At 32.5% G+C, this 22,904-nt stretch overlaps 1 protein-coding gene across 1 annotated transcript; it reads right to left on the bottom strand.

Annotated features, from left to right (window-relative positions):
* Positions 1-19,301: 19,301 nt before the first annotated feature.
* Positions 19,302-22,596, bottom strand: LOC113401926 (UDP-glucosyltransferase 2-like). The gene is made up of 4 exons (XM_064218630.1): positions 21,739-22,596; positions 21,154-21,376; positions 20,782-21,001; positions 19,302-19,612 (listed from the first exon to the last, which is right to left on the bottom strand). Exons 1-4 carry the CDS (start codon positions 22,561-22,563, stop codon positions 19,330-19,332), a joined length of 1,551 nt encoding a protein of 516 aa, XP_064074700.1. The 5' UTR covers positions 22,564-22,596; the 3' UTR covers positions 19,302-19,329.
* Between the last annotated feature and the right edge of the window lie 308 nt (positions 22,597-22,904).

Here is a 22,904-nt window from a genome sequence, read left to right on the forward strand (position 1 = left end):
AAATAGGACAAAAAAGTAATTTGACATAAGACACGAATATTTAGATCTTTTTTTTGCTTCAGCTTTTTCAACTTAATAATATTACTGTAAATTATTGGAGCATTTACTTATATATAAAGCCAGACAAATAATTAGTCTATTACATCACAATACACACAAATTCCTCGGCAGACGTACTTACTGACAGCGTCTCTGAAACGCGTTACGTATTCTGGTATAAGTTTAATGTATATTCAGTTAAAGATCTTTGCAGACATTGAAAAAGATCACCACATTTACAAGTATTCACATATTCTGGACTCGATCTTCTAAATATTTACGAGTAATTTATTGATATACATGTCGGAGGCACATCTGATCTATTGTCACTTTTATTGTTCATCGTGTGGGCATACAGTTGTTAATCGTAAAAAGAATACAAAGTTACTATTTAATTACACTTTATTACACTATTAGGTTAACACACAAAGTAACCAAAATAAGAATGATTAGACTCAGCACTTCAGGAACGGTAGGGCAGTTCTCTGACCTCACTCGGCTAATGCGTTGCAGTAAGTGTTCTGCCCCGACCCGAGCGATGCCTTCACGACTCTGTCGAAAGCGCGCTGAAGATAGCACCGAACTACACCGAAGTCAAGTTCACAACCGTAGGCGCGCTTTTCGTTCCGTTGTGTGTCTGTACGCTTGACCGGATGCGACATACATATTATACTAATATTAATCTTTTTCAAAAATCGTCAATGGAAAATATCGGATCGAAATTTTTTTGCATTCGAAGGTTTTGTCAGAAACGCCTTGGATTATTATGTTTTTACTATGATACAACACAATGACCATAATTGTCAACAAATCTGGTGAATTTAAGACAATATCAGCTTGTGTTTGATTATCGCTTAGTGCTTTACTTACCGTTCTTTTAACTGACTAGACATTTATTTTATGATATGGCGGACGAGGAAATGGACCACCTGATGGTAAGTGGCCACCACCGCACATAGACAATGGCGTTGTAAGAAATATTAACCATTCCTTACATCACCAATGCGCCTCCAACCTTGGGAACCAAGATGTTACGTCCCTTGTGCCTGTAGTTACACTGACTCACTCACCCTTCAAACCGGAACACAACAATACTGAGTACTGCTGTTTGGCGGTTGAATATCTGATGAGGCTTGCACAAAGCCCTACCACCAAGTCCATCTTGTAGATCCCATGTTTGATGTTGCATTGCATTGTGCGTAGTGTTCATACCATTTTTTGACATTAGTATCAATTAAATTTTCACATAACTTTTATAAAAGAAATTTCTTAACAAGCTTTTATTAAATTTGCAATGTTTGCTTGTTTAGGTTAAGCTGATTCAGAAACACTTCTTTTTATCCTACGGAGTAGAAATTTTATTTGGTTGTTCAGATTTCATGACAATGCTGTTACATCAGCTTTACTTGATTCTATACTGTAGATATATTTATACTCTAAATTGACTTTAGACAAAGAAACTCCTCAACAGTCAACAGCATAGATATTAAATTTGGTATAGTCAAAAACCTCCTTTTTTAAAATGAGTTTTTACTATTAAAATTATAAATATATTTTTAATGAATTATTGTATATTATTAGTTGTTACAATAAGACATATCTAGAAATTGATATCTAGACTAAACTAAGTTTAAGCAGTATTTGAAGGGTAACTTTTAGATTGCAACACAGAATTCTCGTTACTTCGCTTTTCGATTTCAGAATCTGAGGTGGTATTAGATAGAACTTTCCGCCATCCGTTTCGGAATAATATCAATAGTTTAATATAATACCTAATCTCTCAGTATCTACTAAAATCGTGAATTTTATAGAGATTTTTTGATTTTTTAACAACAACTAAACAAAGACGTCATCTTTGACGTAAAACAATTAATTTGGAATAAAACTATTACTATGCCGTGATGACAAATGAAGCTCTCTTATGCTCACTTTATATAACGTTAATTTTATTTATCTTCATTCATAGTTTTTTTTATAACAAATACTATGAATATCCATCAATTTCATTCACATAATATATCCGTTCTTAGTTCAGATTCATTGAATGTATATTTTTATTCTACTATATTAATTATTCGTGGTCATTATAATAACAATGACGCTATTAACGTCGGATTGACAACATAATCAGAGACTAGTGACATGTAATCCAATGAGAGGCGTAGCTATGCTCAATGCTAAAGGATCTACCTTGTCAAGTGCGGTGTGTGATGTCAGCTCACGTGATTTGTGATTAAGAAGATAATATATTGATATACTTACCTATTTCAGTAAAATGTTTACGTAAAGGCGCGTTTGAAACGCTAGATTTGAAGACGTTGGATTCACAATTGATCTTCCTGTTTGAGTGAACTGTTGAACAATGATCTAATGACTAGTTTATGTCGCCGCATATCCTGACGTACTGGGTTCAATGAACTTGTTGGTCTATTGGTCCATCGTGCATATAAATTGGGACTGTAATAAATTTTAACTTATATCGGCAATGAGCCACCAACCTTGAGAACTAAGATCTTATATCCCTGTCGTTACACTAAAACTACCACTGTAAAAGAAATTTTCTGTCAATAAATTCCCAGTAGCAGCCCGAGGTTTAGAATTAAACCGAATTAATATTTCTTTTTAAAAAAATTCAAACTAACTCAAATAACTATGGATCGATACTATGGCGCGATGCGGTGCGGTGTGGATTTAAGCCATGAAAATAAAAATCGCACGGTTTTATTTCGCAGTGCGGCCTAAGCCTTAATCTAGAAAATTGAAAGGCTCCCAGATATGTATCAAAAACTTTTACATTCCTATTTTTTATGTGTATTACAAGATAATTTGTCGTCTCATATTATTTAATAAAAAATACTGAATATGTTAAAATTAAACATAGGTTAAGCAAAATAATAATTAAGTATTTAGCACCCGAAACTGTTTTATTCTGTATTAACGACACACATGCACATGCTTCGCACGTGCATTTTATAATAAAAACGAGAAGTGCGCTTTGAAAAAAAATTCATGACATACTTGGCTTATAATCTATGAGTTTAAATAAATGGGAAATGTGAATAATAATTATTGTATGATCAAAATGTCTACGTCTTATAGATTGAGTTTTGGATAGTCTTAACTGCCGAAGTAAAACATTATTGCTTCAGTCAGTGTCCGACCAATCGCATATTCACGAGAGGAATAAAAAAAAATTAACCACCTGAAATAGTTTATCGAGTTCACGAATTAAATTTAATGTACGGTAATATTCTCAATTCCTTAATATAAAATTTAAAATAAATACGAGTCAGACACAACAGCTCTTCTATTTTATCACGAGTGCACTCATTAAATCTTTAGCCGACTTCCATAGGATGTTCCATTGTGAATCAACAGCTATAAATTACCTAAAATGTTTCCACTACAGAGTACTAAATATTGTGTACACATAAATAAATCATATACTTGCCAAGTTTGGAACTCATAACTTGGAACGAACACGTTGTTTTTCGTTCCACTGGGCTCGTTACCCATAGCATAAAAATTCGATAAACCAAGTCTGATACAAGACAATTTTAACTAAAATCAATGGTCGGAACATACTGCTCGCTCACTGGATAGTATTATACCCCGCGAAACGATTGTGTGATATTTGCGTTTATTACAATGGATTAGATACTGTTATTATATTTATTATTTATTGCCAGCAGTAATACAGTTGGTCTATTTTTGTAAATATAAATTTAAAAAGCAACACTATTAAATTTGGTTACCAATTTTTAATAATAGTAAACCTTATCAAAAAGAGGATTTATATGATAACTTAAGATATTATATAACAATTACACTGATGTTGCTTACTCTAAAAAGAAAGTCGGGTGTAAATACTATATTTAAATAAATATATAACCCACTTAGAAAATAAAATATGTCAACAAATATTAAGAAGTGTAAGTAGTAAGTACCCAACAGCCATTGCATGTGTTTTAGCTAAGTCAAGATTATCTTTTTCCATAGATATTGGAATCCTTTATTTCACTGAGTACTTTGAGACAATCCCACTTCAAACTATAACACTTGTATAATGGATTGAACCGACACAGACGGGTTAGTGCAAAGACAATCGTCAAAGACCTATAAACACATATGTATATATATATGTAGACAAATGTAAGATATACTGGAAGATGATATGGTTGACATAGAAACCAGTAACTGAAGATTAAATCAATGATCGATTGACTTTCAATCTGATATGTTCTGACAAAGGCGTGTGTGACGTATACACGTAATTTTGGAAAAAGTGGAGCTGTTCTGTGAATTTGAAACTAACAGTGAAAAACTATTATAAAATATCAACAAGAAGTTGGAAGTGTGTACACTCCAGTACCTCGAAAAACACGTTAAGCCGTGGTGTCAGATTTACAGTCCCATCTGATTATGAAAGTAAGAGAATAGAAAATTCTCTTGTGTTTGTGTGTGTTTACGCACACACTTGTGCAATATAATATGTCGAGCGTACTTGGCTAGTCTTCGTCGCGTTAGCCCGCTTTGACCGAAATCGATTTTGACGACATAATCATCATCAAAACTTCGTTATCGGACAGTTCAGATGCCATTGAAGAAATTTGGTCTAGTATGATTTCTAGTTGTTGCTGTTTTTAATCGAGAAGGTACCGTATTTGAGGGCGAGGAGATTATCTGGAAGATAAACTGAGAACTGAGAAAACAAGCATAGTGGATACAATGAAACGTGCGACAAGATAAATATTAAGAATCTGTAAACCAATGCGTACTACCAATATTATCTTTTATTTCGAAGAGATACACTGATACTATGTTATTATTCTCAATACTCTAAATCCGCGTGTTCACATTAGCCCTGGCCGATTCATAGTTTATTTACAGAAAATTTGCTCAAACATATATGTTTTGGCATAATTTCATCCTGCAACTTGCGTTTTTAAACTACAAGTAGAACATCAAAGTAAACTTTAAATGTACGTCACATAACGATGCAATAAACGGAGGCGGAACATAAATCCTCTAACGCGAGTAAATTATATTACTTATGTATTTAATTCAGTTCTGATCGGTACACATGAAAAACATCAGGCAAAATAATATAAAAGGTTTTCCTCATACGTGCTTATCAGTATATTTTTGTCTTTCAATAATCTTAAGTTCCAACACGCAGCCAGTAGCGTAAGTGACCCGCCAAAATGCGTGTTACAATTTATCCCCGTCATCGTCTGACGCTCCGGGAAGAAATATTTAAGATTCCCATGAGACGTAACGGAGGAAATCAATATTGTTCACTTCAGGCCTGGTTCATGTAAAATAATCCAGGAAAATTGAAAAAAAATTGCTCACCGTCTAAAACTTCAGAGGGAAATAAGTAGGTTATAATATTATGGAAAATGTTCATGTAAATTTTCTGGAAATGTTAAAGTTAATACAAAAATAATTAATCAATTTTAGAGCACTATATAATTATAAGATGACTGAAAGAATTTATCATAGGGTCTCCTGAAACAAGACACGCAAGCACCTTTCTTATCCACGGCCGTAGGGTCACGTCTTATCTTGTAAAACCTGGGCGTCAGTGTTGTAAGCGAAGGACATACTGCAATTCAAGGGGAATGTTTCCAAGGCGCATTAAAACCTAAGAACCTAACCCATGTATGGGATCGATGACGTAGGAAGTTTCTAAATAATGAACTCTAATTCTCATCAACCCAAAATAGGATTAACTTGAACGCCTAACGAAGTGATATAAAAAGTAATATGTTTATTTCTATTAACGCTTATATGTCTATTCAATCACAAAGACGCGCCTCTTCACCTTGAACTCCTATTGGTTTACATTAGTATGAGTGAGTGACGCTCTTGCTTACAAGACGTCTTAGGTGCGTAAGAGTAACGACAGCAAAAAAATACAAATAAGATTATTTTAATTTACATCTTTTCTTTTTTTTTAAATAATTATTCCATCGAGGAGGGCCTCGTGAGTAAATCGTGAAATAAGAACTATTTATCTGCAATAAATATATACTAATATTATAAATGCGAAAGTAACTCTGTATGTCTGTCTGTTGATCTGTTGCTCTTTCACGGCCAAACCACTGAACTGAATTTGATGAAATTTTAGTACGAAGTGTGCTTGAACTTTTTGAAGTGATATCTTCTTATGGGAGAGTAAACCGCTTCGTTACGTAACGCATTACGGCACCAGTCTGTCCGGCTTCCCTTTCTCTTATGTATAAGGCAGCGGTAGGCAGGCATTAATGATACCAATAATATACATACACAAAATATAATAAAATAAAATATATTTTATAATCAATAAAATATTTTATAATCAATAAAATATTTTATAATCAATAAAATATTTTATGAATAAATAACCTTTCCTTACATTATCATATTCATATACATAAAATTTAAGTAATAAATTTTCTCAAGTTAAACAATTTCAATATTAAATAGTTCAACTTAGATTAGTTTAAGTTGTCACTTCTGTCGGGCGTCCCGAGACGCACATTTAGTTTGTTTTTTATGCCTTATAACTCCCGACTAACCAATAAATCGCTAGCGAATCCGCGTGTCCGACTAGTATAATATACATGTATGACATTTCTCTAAGAATTTTTCATACTTAACCTAAATAAGACGGAGTGAGAGAAATATGCTTATTATAAGCAATATTTAAACCTCATACTGCAATATAGTATGTCCGTAAAGTATGAGAACCTCTATAATATCGTATCGTTATGGTTGTTTACGATCAACACGTGACGAATTGAAATTTTCCCCGCAGTACCGAAAATGTATGTGTTGGGGTTGAAATAGAAGAAATCGCGAACGATAATGGGATCATTGCGTAGCGACACGATTTTTAACTATATAAATGTCAATATTTTTTGGCGATTCGCTTAACGAAGGAGATTGGTTTATAGTAAAACTCCTTTCGTTACAGACTTTCGCTGTAAATCTAAATTAAATACAACAAATTATAAAAAAGATAGAATTTATGAATTTATAAACTCATCTAAGTTGAACATGCGTAAGGGAAAGGGAAGCAAGACAGACTGGCGCAGTAACGCGTTACGTAACGTCACTTTAAAAATACGATTTTAAAATAAAATAAGGCGTACCAGCCAGAAATTAGCCCTTGTTTTGGTAACATGACGATAACACGATGCAATGATCGTATAAAAATATAATAATTAATTAATGAAAAAAATTATATTTTTTTCTGACTGTGTATTTATTGTCTGACTGTGTATTTATTATGTGTGTTATTTTATCCTGGAACCAGAGAGCTGTATCAATATTTCCTCCAAAACACGTAAATTTTGTAAGTAATAAGGTCTTGCATACATTATAATTTGAATTTTCTTTTTATTTATTGTGTAAAGACTAAATAAATAAATAAATTCGTACTCGCAGATATAAAGTACAGAAAGATACTTAATAACTCCAACAAAAATTATCTTTAACTAATTATATTCAAAAGGACTTTTAGTCGAGATTAATTTTGTAATGTAAGTTTTACTCTTCTTACGATGCTGCTGTTACGGTTCATATCATTATTATCAATTGAACAGTGCTCGTTGAAGAAGATCTATAAAAAGATCCTTGACCACATATACATATGTCAATTCATAAATTGATATACTATGAGAGATTTTTTTTTTTTTATTTATGATATCGGTAGACCGACAAGCAAATGGGCCACCTGATGGTAAGTGGTTACCACCGCCCATAGACAATGCCGTCGTAAGAAATATTAACCATCCCTTACATCACCAATGCGCCACTAACCTTGGGAACTAAGATGATACGTCCCTTGATATATTTTTGATATATATTTTATATATAAACCTTCCTCTTGAATCAATCTATCTATTAAAAAAACCGCATCAAAATTCGTTGTACAATTTAAAAGATCTAAGCATACGTAGGGACAGACAGCAGTAAGCGACTTTTTTTATATTATGTAATGAAAACATGATTAATTGCAATGGAATGCAATGAGTGCAATGGTGTGACTATAGTTTGATTGTTGATTATTTTTCCCTCATGACAAAGTGTATATAGTCCCTCAATAAATATGTCATTTATTATATGTGGTATTTTAACGGATTAAGGTTTTAATGCTGATGGAAAATGCCGTATCTACTAAAAAATATTTTTTCATGAGAAAAAATGTGCCAGTCATATTTTAACATTTATGGTGTTTATGACGCATATATTTGGTTTCGTATAATGAAACACGATGCTTTAAAAAATTAAAATTTCAACTCGTATTTTCAATACAAAGGAAAGAGTTACTAGATGTGGCAAGGAACTAAGACGACGCGTTACAGATTTAAGCTGAAGTTGAAATTCACTTTGGCAGATATACGAGTACACGTCAGATATTTCTAAACGGGACGGAGGTTTCCTCTACTATGTAATACGTCACGTGATGAAGTGGCAATACTCCTTAAAAGTGATATGAATATTCATTCTAAATTATATAAAAATAAATATATTGACATGGAGCCGTGATGGCCCAGTGGTTAGAACGCGTGCATCTTAACCGATGATTTCGGGTTCCAACCCAAGCAGGCACTACTGAAGTTTCATGTACTTACTTTGTGTTTATAATTAATCTCGTGCTCGATGGTGAAGGAAAACATCGTGAGGAAACGTGCATGTGTCTAATTTCAACGAAATTCTGCCACATGTGTATTCCACCAACCCGCATTGGAGCAGCGTGGCGGAATATGCTCCAAACCTACTCCTCAAAGGGAGAGGAGGCCTTAGCTCAGCAGTGGGAAATTTACAGGCTGCTATAAAGTAAAAATATATTGAATGTTTTCTTTGAGCCAGTGTCCAGGTCAATGGAACATAACAGCTGAGTTACCAAGCTTGATGACGCATTGGATATTATCTTAGAAATTGTTAATGTCATGAGAGTCCAATGTCTATAGGCAGTGACGTTCCCTTACTTTTCTTTTATACTCCATTCTACAAGTTTAAACTCAAAATGTATTTATAAAAATGGTGTAACCTTTATCTCTATAAAAAACCAAATTATAAAAATATTACGTACAGTAAAAGTATCAAAATTACTTTCTTAACTATACATGGTATTTATAATAGTTAAATGTATATTGAAAGAGAGGGGGATGAAGGCTTTCCTGTTTTCGCAAAATTAGCTCCGGAACCCCGGCCATATTTTCGCTGGGAAAAATCGAGAAAATTATTATTTCATGACCATATCTGTGCGAACTGGGGATGAAATTTACGAGCCTTCTTATTTCATTCCGCATTACGATGTAACTCGGCTATTGCTTTGGGGTTGTTCCCATAAAAAGTTATTTTATTACTTTTAGTAATTTCCGTAGACAATCAGCGCAATTCATTATAATTGTTTTTTTTTTAAACTTCGCTTCTCATTGCTTTCCCTATGCGTGTCCATTAACATAAGGAATTGGTTTTTTAAGCAAGGACTGTATAAAATGAATCGGATTATGTCTAAAAATTTTAATATACAATTAAACGATAAATAACACATATAAACAAGTACATATATAATAAAATATATAAGCATACTAGACAAAGTAAAATATTCTTGGATATTACTCTTTTTTATATCCTTTGATCAGTTTTAGAAAGTAAAAATTTAGATTTAAAAACATGTTCGAATTTAACAAATAAATAACTGTTTTACCAAATAATTATGTTCATGATTATGTTCACATTTCGGGCACCAAACTAGTTTATTTTAAAGTTATGTACGAGTTTTTTTATTAAAACCCATATATAAAATCTGTTATGTTTTGAATGAAAAAAGGTTGAAACTCTTGGACTTTGGAGTCGAAATGCAAAAACTTTTATCAAACACAACATAAGCCTTCGCTGATAGAACGGCTGATACATTTTTCGTCCGAAGAGTCGGCATTAAAGTCCGGGAAAAAGCTGCCGGCTTCCTGTCCAATATTCCGCGAGGTCATAGTTTGTACACTACTTTTAATTTCCATTTATATATACTTATCAGTCCTCAGATCTTTTATACTCACAATTAAATCTTACAGTCTTCGTAAACTTACAAACTGGATCAGTAATCTACATTCTAAGTCCAAGGTTGATTAATTAAAAAAGTTCTTTAACGATTTCGTTTCATCAATTCCAGTCACAAATTACTTCTTGTAATCTATCTCAAAGCACTAAGCCCTTAGTGCTTTTAAATTGACTTTATTAATTCCTGCTTCACTCTTTGCAATCAAATTTCAATCTGTTACTTGAATTGCTGACGTCATTATTAGTTCTCATTATATTTTTAGAAGAACATATTTAATGTATAGTTGAGATGAAATCGTTATTTTATATTTACTTGGTGGTAGGGTTTTTGCAAGCCCGTCTGTGTAGGTACCACCCACTCATCAGATATTCTACCGCCAAACAGCAGTACTCAGTATTGTTGTGTTCCGGTTAAAGGGTGATTGAGCCAATGTAACTACAGGCACAAGGGACATAACATCTTAGTTCCCGAGGTTGGTGGCGCATTGGTGATGTAAGGAATGGTTAGTATTTCTTACAGCGCCATTGTCTACGGGCGGTAGTGACCACTTACTATCAGGTGAACTATTTAAATAAATAAATATAATAAATATTGGACAACATCACATACATTACTCTGATCCCAATGTAAGTAACTAAAGCACTTGTGTTATGGAAAATCAGAAGTAACGACGGTACCACAAACACCCAGACCCAAGACAACATAGAAAACTAATGAACTTTTTCTACATCGACTCGGCCGGGAATCGAACCCGGGACCTCGGAGCGGCGTACCCATGAAAACCGGTGTACACACTTCTCGACCACGGAGGTCGTCACTATTTGCAGATACATCTATATTTTCTCTAATCAAAAACTGAATCAGCATATCAAGTTATACCTGATTGATAAGAGATCATCATATCACTCCAAGATAAATTATTATTATGAATGTTAATCATTGAACCCAAGACAAACCAAGAAATGTTACTCGTCGTGTAAGTGTTTACCAATATTTTTGATATCGTCATAATATATCAAGAGTATTAATTAATATCTCATGTCATTATCAAACTAAATGTTACGAATATCTTGTAATCCTTTTGGGATGTATTGATAGATTGATGATGTTGTAAATCAAAGGTATATTATCGAGTTAAATGTCACAACCGTTTAATTCTCATTAAGGTCTGCTTATCTTGAGGTAAGAATATCGGATATACGCTAAAATTATGACAAATACAAGTTATGTACTAATCAGAATTACATATATGTTTTGTTAAATAATTAGGCATTTATGTATCTGCTTCGGATTTATGCTGATTTGCTTCATTAAGTCTTTAACCGGCAACCGGTTAAACCGGGTCTTAACACTGATGATAAGGATTTTTGTTATCGATATTTGTAGTAGTTACTGCTTGTTCGTCGCTACTGTCCGACCGATGTAAGATTGTACAAGCGTCTATCATTTTCAGTGTTTCTATTTAAATTTTCCTTCGAAGCAATAATATATAATAGAAAAAGTCTTAATATTTTCGGATAACGGAATCTTTAGGAACTTTTGTATTATATGTATTTTTTTTTAATTTTTACAATTTTTAAAATCATTAAATTAAGAAAATAATATGTTCGTCATTGCAAAGTTATGTCGATCAGAAAAATTTACATCTGTCAAACAGATCAAGCTATCTTGTACAGGGTATAGTCGGTGTTACTCCCGAGACGCACCAATAATTTCACATAAAAAAATATAAATTAAATTATGACATGTTGCCCTAATTACTACATAATATCAGGAAAAAAAATATTTTTATAATGTAGCTACTTTAGTACCTAACTGCGCAAATCGGACTGCGGAATCAGGCTTCATGACATTTAACAAATCAAGTGACATGCTGTCATACGGCTTCATAAGGCTCTTAGTACATCACTTATTGATTACAGTTTCATGCAATAGAGAGCCATAATAATACATTTAATTTAATCTTCCAATATCCTCTTTAATATTATTTCATAATATATTGTTGCCATTGGTGGTATTTAACGAGTCGTGTGTTTAAATCTGGTCAGGAACAATTTGTGTGCTAATAATTCAATGTATGTAAACTAAAGGTAAAAAATAAAGACATTTTGACACATTTCGATGTGCTAAGGAAGAACGTGGTAGAATTAATTTCTTTATTTAATTGAAGTGAACTTTTGGTAGCAGTACAGGAACAAATCGTTCACTTGTAATAAAAATAAATATGTAATAATAAATAAAAAATAAATATAAAAGTTCTGGTTAATATTCATAAAAATTAAGAGAAATAACTAAACTCAAAGTGACAGTAAAAAAAAACCTGTAATATAAAAATTTAATGAAATAATTAATGTTGCTGTCTCATTCTCGCATGCAGCTGTTCACTGATGAGTACAGCAATGAACCGAGCTACGACCTACTTAAAAGTCTATAACAAGGACATTTAAACCAAGTGGTGATTAGTTCCTACTATCTCACTTTAAAGTCGATTTAATATGTAATCAGTTGCAAAGATGTTATTAAATTTTATAACAAATATAACTTTACAAAATATTTAGTATTGCTTACAAAAATAAGAATCAAGACTTGTATAATAATATGCAAATTGTTCATCGGAAATATAATGGATATATTTTGTGGGAGAACGAGAATTTTCATGTTTTAATTTATGTTTATAGCTTATCTCTAATTTGGCACTGAATAAAACCATCATGAGAAAACCTGCATTTATCAGAGGACATTCGTTGACGTTAAATCTATTAAAATAATAATAATAATTGTTTGAAATAATTATAGTGATAATTATTTTGTTTAATAAACTGCCTAGTCTGGTCTTCGCAGCCCTTCTAATAGTAGCATGGTTGCACGCTTATAAATATTTAATCCTTTGCTGGCAAAAAGTGATAAAATGTTTTATGACCTCTAACAGTTTTGTAGAGAACGGAACGAATCATAATCAGAAAGTGCCAGATTAAGATAATATAGAGGGTGGAAATAGATCCAATTCAAGATGTAAAATCTTTTGACGAGTTAACAAACTTGATTGAAGTCTAAAACCATATTTTCTGTGAATTTAGCCTTCTCTTTTTAAGTAAATCGTAATACGTAAATTTTACTTACTCGATGGTAGGACTTTGTGCAAATCCTTCTAGGTAGTAGTAGCCTGATAGCCTCATTGAAAAACGGCTTGCTCTGGTTGCTAGAATTCGTCAATCCGTCTGACAAGACTGTTCGCCCACTCCTGAAAACAGTTTATATACGTGGCTCAGGAGAGAGATGGGTCTGTAATTTTTCAAGTAGGTTTTATGATTCTTCTTGAATAACAGTACCCCACACTTTTGCTCGACGCTGCTGGTGTCATGCTTTATTTAGTGTCGGAATTAAGGAGGCAAGTTAGCTCTTTCGGATACGGAGTCCCATCTGCCTTCAGCAACTATGCTGTGATTCCGTCATCGTCTGGAACTTTGTTATTTCTAAGTTGTTCTAGAGCCTTAACAGCTTAGTTGGTAGCTTAGCTTGTTAATATGCTAAACCAAAAGGAATCGTACATATTGGATAGCTAAAAAAAATATTATATATAATTCTGATATACATACATCCTGTACCAATAATCGCTGCGCGATTAAGGAACGCGACGTGTGTTTCTTTAAGCAGCGTCACTTTTAATGGTAGGCTGTAACAAATTCACTCAAAAATAACGAACTAAATGAAACGAAATTAAAAATATATTTTGTACAGTTAAAATACTAATTAAAATAGGTCGCATAAATTTTAAATTTTGGTCTACCGATATATTTTTTTAATATACATACTACAGCCTACATATTAAATTCCATGTTTTTAATTTGATAAATCACGAACACAAACCTTACACATTTTTTTAAATTCTATTAGGTGATTATTTTTTAGTTTCAATCGTTAATATTCATTTTACATTAAACGAAAACACGAATACCAATATCTGTATTTGTAACTTTCAATAATTACGGAATTTCACAATATTTGTTGATGAATTTTCGGACACTTTAATAGCTGTCATTTACTAAAACACAAGTCTTATCTTAATAATAATTTATGTTTATATAATTATTTATTATTGTGTTGTTTTAGGTTATGGGTTAACATAGAGTCTACTACTATTATGTCTTCAAAATTAAATTAAGCCTGTAATCTCGACCGCACCGTTCAATCTCCATCGTGTCTTCTCCATCGCACGTGACATTGGCGAAATAATCTGTGCCCTCCTGGCACAAATAAAAGACAAAACAAAAAAAAAACACAAGTCAAAACAATGTCTTTTATTGTTCTCACATCAGAAGTGAAGACGTTGTCAATCAGACATTTTAAAATTTCTGATAATCAATAAACAGATAAATTAAATATGTATCTATTACTAATAGAAAATAATATTACCTAAACGTTAGAATAAAAAGATTACATTTTGAAGGATTATCATTATAAACTTAATATATATATTATGTTCGTGATATCTTAAAATGTTAACTGTTTCTAAATTGATATTGTACTTATATGCTGTTTTTATTTTTGTTTCAATTTTAATTTTAATTGTAAATATACATATATATATATATTTTTTTTTTTTTTTTGTGTATTAGCTTTCAGTGGAAACTTGATTGATTTGTGTTTTATGTTATTTTTGTTTTATATTACAGTGTTTTTAAAATTGTTTGTTTCCCAAATAAATAAATAAATAAAATGTGAGTTCAACTGGAAATATATTAATTTTAAGAGCACGGTTGTTTGTTACGTTACTAATATAAACGTTAAATAGCCTGCTTATTGAGAAAGGCTGTATATAGTTCATTATATAATATAATTTATATACTTATATAGCCTGAATCAAAACTAAGGAAGACTCAATTTTCTAACTTCACAATTTGTTACCATATATAATCTTGTTTATAATTTGCCTTAGTATGTAATTTTTAAATTTTATTAATTGAGTGCTACTTATTGAAACCTGAAGTGCCTGTTTTTTTCATAGTAACGATTAATATTTATTTATAAATAATACTTTAAATAAGTAAATTCTTATTTTAAATTAATCACATTGATAACAGACCAAATCATCCCAATAAGGAGTTTGGTCCTTCAAAAATTAATATTCATAGATATTCAGTATCGTACAGTAGCATTTTGATTCGGTGAAATATCAGTTGTTTTGGCTTAGAGTCTGCGTCTATCGTCAGCGCGATTTAAAAGTACCGTAACGCCATCTATGATGACGCAAGTGAAAATAGTTTTCATGGTAGCTTAAAGTATATTTTTCTTTGATTTTATTGAAACCGAATGATTTATCGTAGGTTTTCTTGCGTCTTCATTATATAAATTCACTTATATTACGAATTCAATCGCTATGGTATAATATATGACACGTCATAACTAATATAAAGTAAATTAACAGCCTGTTAATGTCCCTCTGCTGGCAAAATGTCTCCTCTCCCTTTGAGAGGAAGGTTTGGAGCTTATTCCACCACGCTGCCCTTATGCGGTTTGGTTACATGTGGCAGAATTATAAAAGAAAATGTAGGTTTCCTTACGATGTTTCCCTTCAACGCCGGGCACGAGATGAGTTATAAAGACAAATTAAGCACATGAAAATTAGGTGTTGCTGCCTGAGTTAGAATCCGCAATTATCGGTTAAGATGCATGTGTTCTGACGAGGCCGTTTTGGCTTATTTCGCCAGGTTATAATCTAAGTCGGCAGACAGTCGAATTCTCTAACTGATAGTGACTGATTTCAATCTAACCTAAACGCTAAACGTACATACATTTTAGCGTCAGAGCGCCGCCAATTACAAATCTAAGACTAATATTTTTTTTTTTATGGCTTTGGTTTGCGGACGAGCATATGGGCCACCTGATGGTAAGTGGTCACCACCGCCCATAGACAAAGGCGCTGTAAGAAATATTAACCATTCCTTACATCACCTATGCGCCACCAACCTTGGGAACTAATATGTTATGTCCCTTGTGCCTGTGATTACACTGGCTCACTCACCCTTCTAACTGGAACACAACAATACAGTGTACTGTTATTTGGCGGTAGAATATCTGATGAGTGGGTGGTACCTACCCAGATGGGCTTGCACAAAGCCCTACCACCAAGTAAAATTTTTTGTGCCTTTATTATACAGGCCAGTATCCGCTAAAAACATAACCTAGTTATTCTCTGAAATTATTTTTCATTGTAGAATAATTAGTGGCAACGACTACCACTAAGAGAAAATACATTCAAAATAATGTTACTCATCAATAAAATTTTACTTATTATTTAATCTATGTAGATACGTGTAAATAGACTAAATAATAACAAAGATAAAAATTATATTTCCGTTTGATTGACGCAATGTGAGACGTGATTCTAGATATGGCAAATCGAATCAGACAGCTTACAATAATTAAAAAAGCAAGGCTGACACATAATGTAATTAGTACTAATTCAAGTTCATAGTATTCCGCCCAGTGCATGTCGGCTGCGGGTGAGCGCAGATGTTCGCCGCCGTGCCGCAGCACATACTCCGTCCAACACACGGCACGCTGCAATGGGGTATACGCTTGATCCCGCGTTATCGAACGTAATTTTATAATATTGTACCGATAGCTGAAATAATAATTAATTAAATATTATTAATGAAGTCATCACTAAATTATAATAATTTATATAAAGTAATTAATATGTATGTAGGTATATTGAGTATTTATTATATTGAAACACAAATAAACTTAAAAATCACTACGCTATTGTGTTTTTGTCAGTTGTTTGACGATACATTTCAAATCATATATATAATAAAAAAAGAAAATTATTGACAAGGAATACCTAATTTTGAAAATTATCAACAAATTAAGTTGAATAATGAAAAATGGCACTTGATTCAAATAATGTATTTTCAGGTGACAATTGTGTAGAACGTATTTTTCATTAATCTCGTGATATTATCATTTATTACTATTACTTATATATAGTAAAAAATAATGCTGCCTCCAGTTACATAAAACTACGCAACTGATTTTGATGCGGTTTCTTTTAATAGATAGACTGATTCAAGAGAAAGGCTTATATGTATAATATATGCATATTATAGTAGATAAACACTAGTAATTTTAGAAGTTTCTAATGTGATGTCGTAAAAAAACATTTTTTTTTTCGCTTACAACACAAACGCTGACCAAACTAAGAGAAAGAAATATAGCATAAGCTAAGGTAAACAAATGGTACTGTGGCAATTCATTAACCTTATACGAGAAATAGTGGCTTTTTATGAAGTGCTGTTAAGCAATACAACATTAATTAATCCAATTCAGTTCCTTAAATATATTGCACATTTAATGTAGATTAAAATAACTCTTTAAATCTAATTTAAATGGGTATTTTTGAAGATATTACACATTTAAAATGCAGGGACATAGTGGTTTGCATTGTCTAATGGCTGTGAAAGTTGAATAAAGATATTCTGTAGCATATTTAGTATCAGCATTTTACCCGAGAGAAGCCGGGCCGGGTACTAGTAATATATAAACAAATAATAAAAGAACCTTTAAAAATCAAGTACTTGTTGTAATGTACAGAAAGTCCAACGATAATTACATTTTCCTGACTTTCCAGTAGAGAATAACGAACTGGGCAGTAGATATTATTTCCATTTTTTTATCTCAAATTTAAAAATGGAACACGAATCTGAAACTACCGAACAACTTAGGACTAAGGGCATTCCGCGGCATGGAAGTGTAAACATTTCCAAACTCCCAACTTCAGCCGTCTGTTGCGAATTTATTGTCAAAAGAACCCATCATTATGCTAGCCAGACCCAAAATTTCCAAATCAATTTGCATACCCTTCATAAACTAGCCACTGCATAAATTAGTTACCGTTTAATTGATATATAGTACCTATATGTATACAGGCTCAGACCACAAGTTTTAGAAAGTATTAAAATAAAATTACCTTGGATCGCTGATCACGGCTTCTATAGCATTTCTTAATATGTCTGTTTATCTATTCGTTTGTTACCGCTAATCTCGGAAACGGCTTAAATGATTTGAATGCGATTTTCACTGATTTATTCTGTAGTAACCTTGGGGTAGTAGTGGCAGTGGGCCGGTCACATCCGTAGAAGAACTTATAGCCGTTGGGGCAAGAAGGTTCTAGAGTGGAGACCGGAGAATGGAGAATCGGCAAGCGTAGTGTAGGACGCCCTGCGGCACGGTGGAGCGACAATATATGCAAGGTGGCCGGTAGAACATGGATGAGAAGGGCCGAAGATCGGGCTCAGTGGCGCGCCTTGGGGGAGGCCTACGGCCAGCAGTGGAATAACACAGGCTGAACATGATGATGATGATGAACCTTGGGGTAACATATAGCGTTTGTTTTATTAAAATCTAGATGTTATGGAACCAAGGCTGCTGAGGTTAAAACCTTTTCAAAGAGTTCCAGTGGTTTTAAATCCTCCCTATACATTTGAATATAAATATACTATAAATATAAATGGGTACGGCGCAGATGATTTTATGATTATACCCCTATTTCCTATTTATTTAAAAAAAAAAGTTTACTTTTAAACGAGTCCAGTGCACACGGCTAGCTTTATGTGGCTCTGTCGCGTGTTCGCGACTGCAAAAAATCTATGCTTTAATCCCGGACGGCACTTTTGACAAATACTTATTGGGAACTACAATGCCACGACAGATTCAAAGATACACAAATATGTCAACCATATAATACTACCACTTTTGAGGCTTAAAATCATAGTAACTTCTATTTATCAAAACTTAGAACTACGTTACATAAAGAATTACTTCGCAATATTTTATCCCATAAGACCTACTGCTTTAGAAGGTGCTTTACTGGTATATGTATAAATTAAAAACATTACAATAAAACATGTTATTGCAATACAAATATGCAACAACACGCGGGTTCAGCTATGATGAATATATGAAACCGGAGGGCTTGTTTGTTTGTTTGTAGCGCCGTACTATCAGTTTGTGTTAGTCTTTTCTATATCTATCACACAATATCCTTTATAATAATGGTTCGCTAATCTTATGAACCATATAATTATTGTGTCTACCCAAAACACTATGATATAGTTAAAATAAGATAACAACAAAAAGATAAGCTTGAATCCAACTTCAAATTAATGTTACTCATCAATAAAATTTTACTTATTATTTAATCTATGTAATCTAAATAATAACAAAGATAAAAATTAATCAAATTTCCGTTTGATTGACGCAATGTGAGACGTGATTCTATATATGGCAAATCGAATCAAACAGCTTACAATAATTAAAAAAGCAAGGCTGACACATAATGTAATTAGTACTAATTCAAGTTCATAGTATTCCGCCCAGTGCATGTCGGCTGCGGGTGAGCGCAGATGTTCGCCGCCGTGCCGCAGCACATACTCCGTCCACCACACGGCACGCTGCAATGGGGTATAGGCTTGATCCCGCGTTATCGAACGTAATTTTATAATATTGTTCCGATAGCTGAAATAATAATTAATTAAATATTATTAATGAAGTCATCACTAAATTATAATAAATTACATAAAGTAATTAATATGAATATTGAGTATCTTGAAACACAAATAAATTTTAAAAACACTACGCTCGGGTATTTTTGTCTGTTGTTTGACGATACATTTCAAATTATAAATATAATAAAAAGAAAATTATTGTCAGGGAATACCTTTCTTAATTTGAAAACCATCTACAAATTAAGTTAAAAAATGAACAAATGGGACTTGATGCAAATAATGTATTTTCAGGTGATGATTGCGTAGAACGTATTTTTCATTCATCTCATGAATTCATCATTCACAATATACTAGCGACCCGCCCCGGCTTCGCATGGGTGCAATACTGATACTAAATATACTACAGAATGTCTTACAACGTTCACAGTTTTTGAGTCATTAGACAATATAACCCTGCGTTTTAAATCTGTAATATCTTCGAAAATATTCATTTAAATTACATGCCGTAAAGGGCCATATTGATCTATATTACATTCACAATGTATTTAAGGTACTTAATTGGATGAAGATTAATACTGTATTGCTTAAAATAGCTTCGAAAATAAGCCATTATTTCTCGTAAAAAGTAAAGGATAAAAATGGTTATTGTGGGTTATCCCTAAGAAATAGACATATACCATCGACAACTTTTTTGAAGACCTTTTGAAGGTGTACAATATTATTTTGATTTATCTCGTAGGGTTAAGCGAGCGTTTGCAACATAAGCGCAAAAATGTGTTTATTTATGACATCATTTCAGAAAACTCTAAAATTATCAATGTTTATACTATGCAATGATAAACGAGAAAATAATAAAAGAACCTTGAAAAAAAAAAGTACTTGTTGTAATGAACAGAAAGTCCGACGATGATGACATTTTCCTGACATTTCCAATGGAGACTAGCTAATTGGAATGGACTAGCTAAATGGAAGTGTAAATTTCCGAACTCCCAACATCAACCGTCTGTTGAGAATTTATTGTCAGAAGAACCCAATGTTATACTCGCAAGGCCGAAATCTCAAATCTATTTGCAAATTCTTAATAAACTAGCCACTGGTTAACTTTGTTTATGTTTTGTTTCATACTATATGTATATTAGCTCAGAGCATAAGTTTTAGGAAGTATTAAAATAAAATTACCTTGGATCACTGATCACGGCTTCTATAGCATTTCTAAATATTTCCTCTGTAAGCGTTTCGATGTCTAGTTTTATACCAATTTTATGTAACTCATACTTTTCTGAATTAAACCATTGTTCACCTAAAAGCGGTATGCCTATTAATGGAACACCGGCATTGATAGCTTCATCAGTAGATTGAAGTCCTGCTTGTGTTACAAAAGCTTTGATGTTTGGATGACCTGAAATAGTTAATAATGAACAATTTTCTTGATATGTCAAGACTATACAAATTGAAAATGTACGAATTTTAAGCGTTGTTTCTAATTGAATTAGATGCATAACTTTGACATTGGTAAATGTAACATATCAAGTAACTTTGAACTTTGCTTACTTAATAGATCTGATTGAGGAAACCATTTTCCAACTCTGACGTTTTTTGGACAATTCGATAACTCTTCAGTGTCCCACTTCAATATAATATCATACTTAAGTTGCGAAAAAGTATTCATAAGAATTTGAATCCTCTCAGGTGGTAGTGAAGACGGCTTGGAATTAGTACCAAAGCTAACATAGACAACACCATATTTTGAGTTGTCGAGGTACAACTTTAAATCCTGCAAGGAATATTTTAATATACTTTAAATCTAAATTGTAACATATACATACTCATAATCTTCAAGATAATTAATCTAGATTTTCTTTATCCCAGAAATAATTTGGGTTCCTGATTGGTTTCCTAATAGCTTATAAAAATATTAAGCCACGCAAAGGAACTATACCGTATCTTGTACCGAAATTTATAGTACCCTACAAAGAGGTATAAGATACTGTATAGATATATTAACTTCATTTAAATGCAATTGAAAACATAGTATCATTTAGCATAAGTAGTAAAGTTTCTTGTAAATTATATTATTCAAAAAAATAAGCGTCTAATAGAAAGACTATGGAACATTAGACAATATAAAATAAATACCTCTGTCAATTCTTTCTTAGGTTTATGATGAATTCCATTTATATGTACGATATTTTTTGTAACAGGGCGATTGAAGTCCCAAACAGGGTCAATATTGAGTAAAACCATTTGGACATTTTTTCTTAATTCACTAATAGGTGGTATATTTGGGTCAACTATTTTTTTTAACATTTCATTCTCAACATTTTCCATACCATTGACAGCTTTATGTATTGAACGGTACGAATACAATTCAAGCATATTTTCCCAGATGGAGAGATTTAAAATCCTCTGACGGGCTGGTGCTGGGTATAAATTAGGATGTGATGGAACTCCTATTGACTCAAATGTTTCAGTCATACCACCAAATGAACTTATTTGTATCACGGGTACTTTATAAACATGGGAATAACCCAAAGCTGCGCGACTAAATTGTTCAATGATTAATAGATCGAAAGTGATATTCTTATTGTTTATCATGTTTTGCATTTCTTCAGATAGTAATTGCTCCTCAATGACTTTTGTGACTTTTGTAAATACACATTCTATTTGATTTAATAAATCACCTTTGTTTCCTGTAGATATTACATAAAATTCTTTCCATGTTTTGTATGACAAGTCATGAAAATCCAATTCATAGATATTCTTCGGTGATTTGCCTTTAGGGAATGCTGGATCAGTTGTTAACACAACCACTTCATGGCCACGTTTAGCTAGTTCTTGTGTCAAGGGACGAAATACTACTTGATGGCTGATCGAAGGAGTAGGAAACAAAGCCAGAATTCTCGCTGGCTCACTTTTTGTAATTATCAATAACGTGACAAATATTATCCTAACTAAGAACATGTTACTAGAAGTTGTTTCGTCTGCTACAAGACTGCTTGTATAATGTTTCTTTGAATGTCATATTGATTTCGCAATTTATTAAATATAGTTTAATTGTAATATTTAAGATAATATTAAAAACAAAGGTGACTTCACAATGCTATTTTATATTTATTATATAATTCTCATAATCATATACACCAACATCTTTCAATCACATCTTTCAACATTGTTAGTGTTAGTGTTATGTTGCGTTTTACAGGCTTTGAACTCAAACCAGGCCACAGCAAAAATCAATATATCACTGCTGTTTACCGATAGACCATTGATCAGTGTTATCTTTCCTGGTAAGCTTCCTCCTC

Source organism: Vanessa tameamea, chromosome 23 (genome assembly GCF_037043105.1).
Source record: "Vanessa tameamea isolate UH-Manoa-2023 chromosome 23, ilVanTame1 primary haplotype, whole genome shotgun sequence".
NCBI lineage: Eukaryota > Metazoa > Arthropoda > Insecta > Lepidoptera > Nymphalidae > Vanessa > Vanessa tameamea.

Excerpts from the sequence above, each read along its gene's own strand:
- LOC113401926 (XM_064218630.1), bottom strand. The coding sequence starts at position 22,563 with ATGTTCTTAGTTAGGATAATATTTGTCACGTTATTGATAATTACAAAA. Across the intron at positions 21,002-21,153 it reads TCCTCAATCAGATCTATTAA|GTCATCCAAACATCAAAGCT; the intron begins GTAAGCAAAGTT and ends TAACTATTTCAG. Across the intron at positions 19,613-20,781 it reads GCCGTGATCAGTGATCCAAG|CTATCGGAACAATATTATAA; the intron begins GTAATTTTATTT and ends TTATTATTTCAG.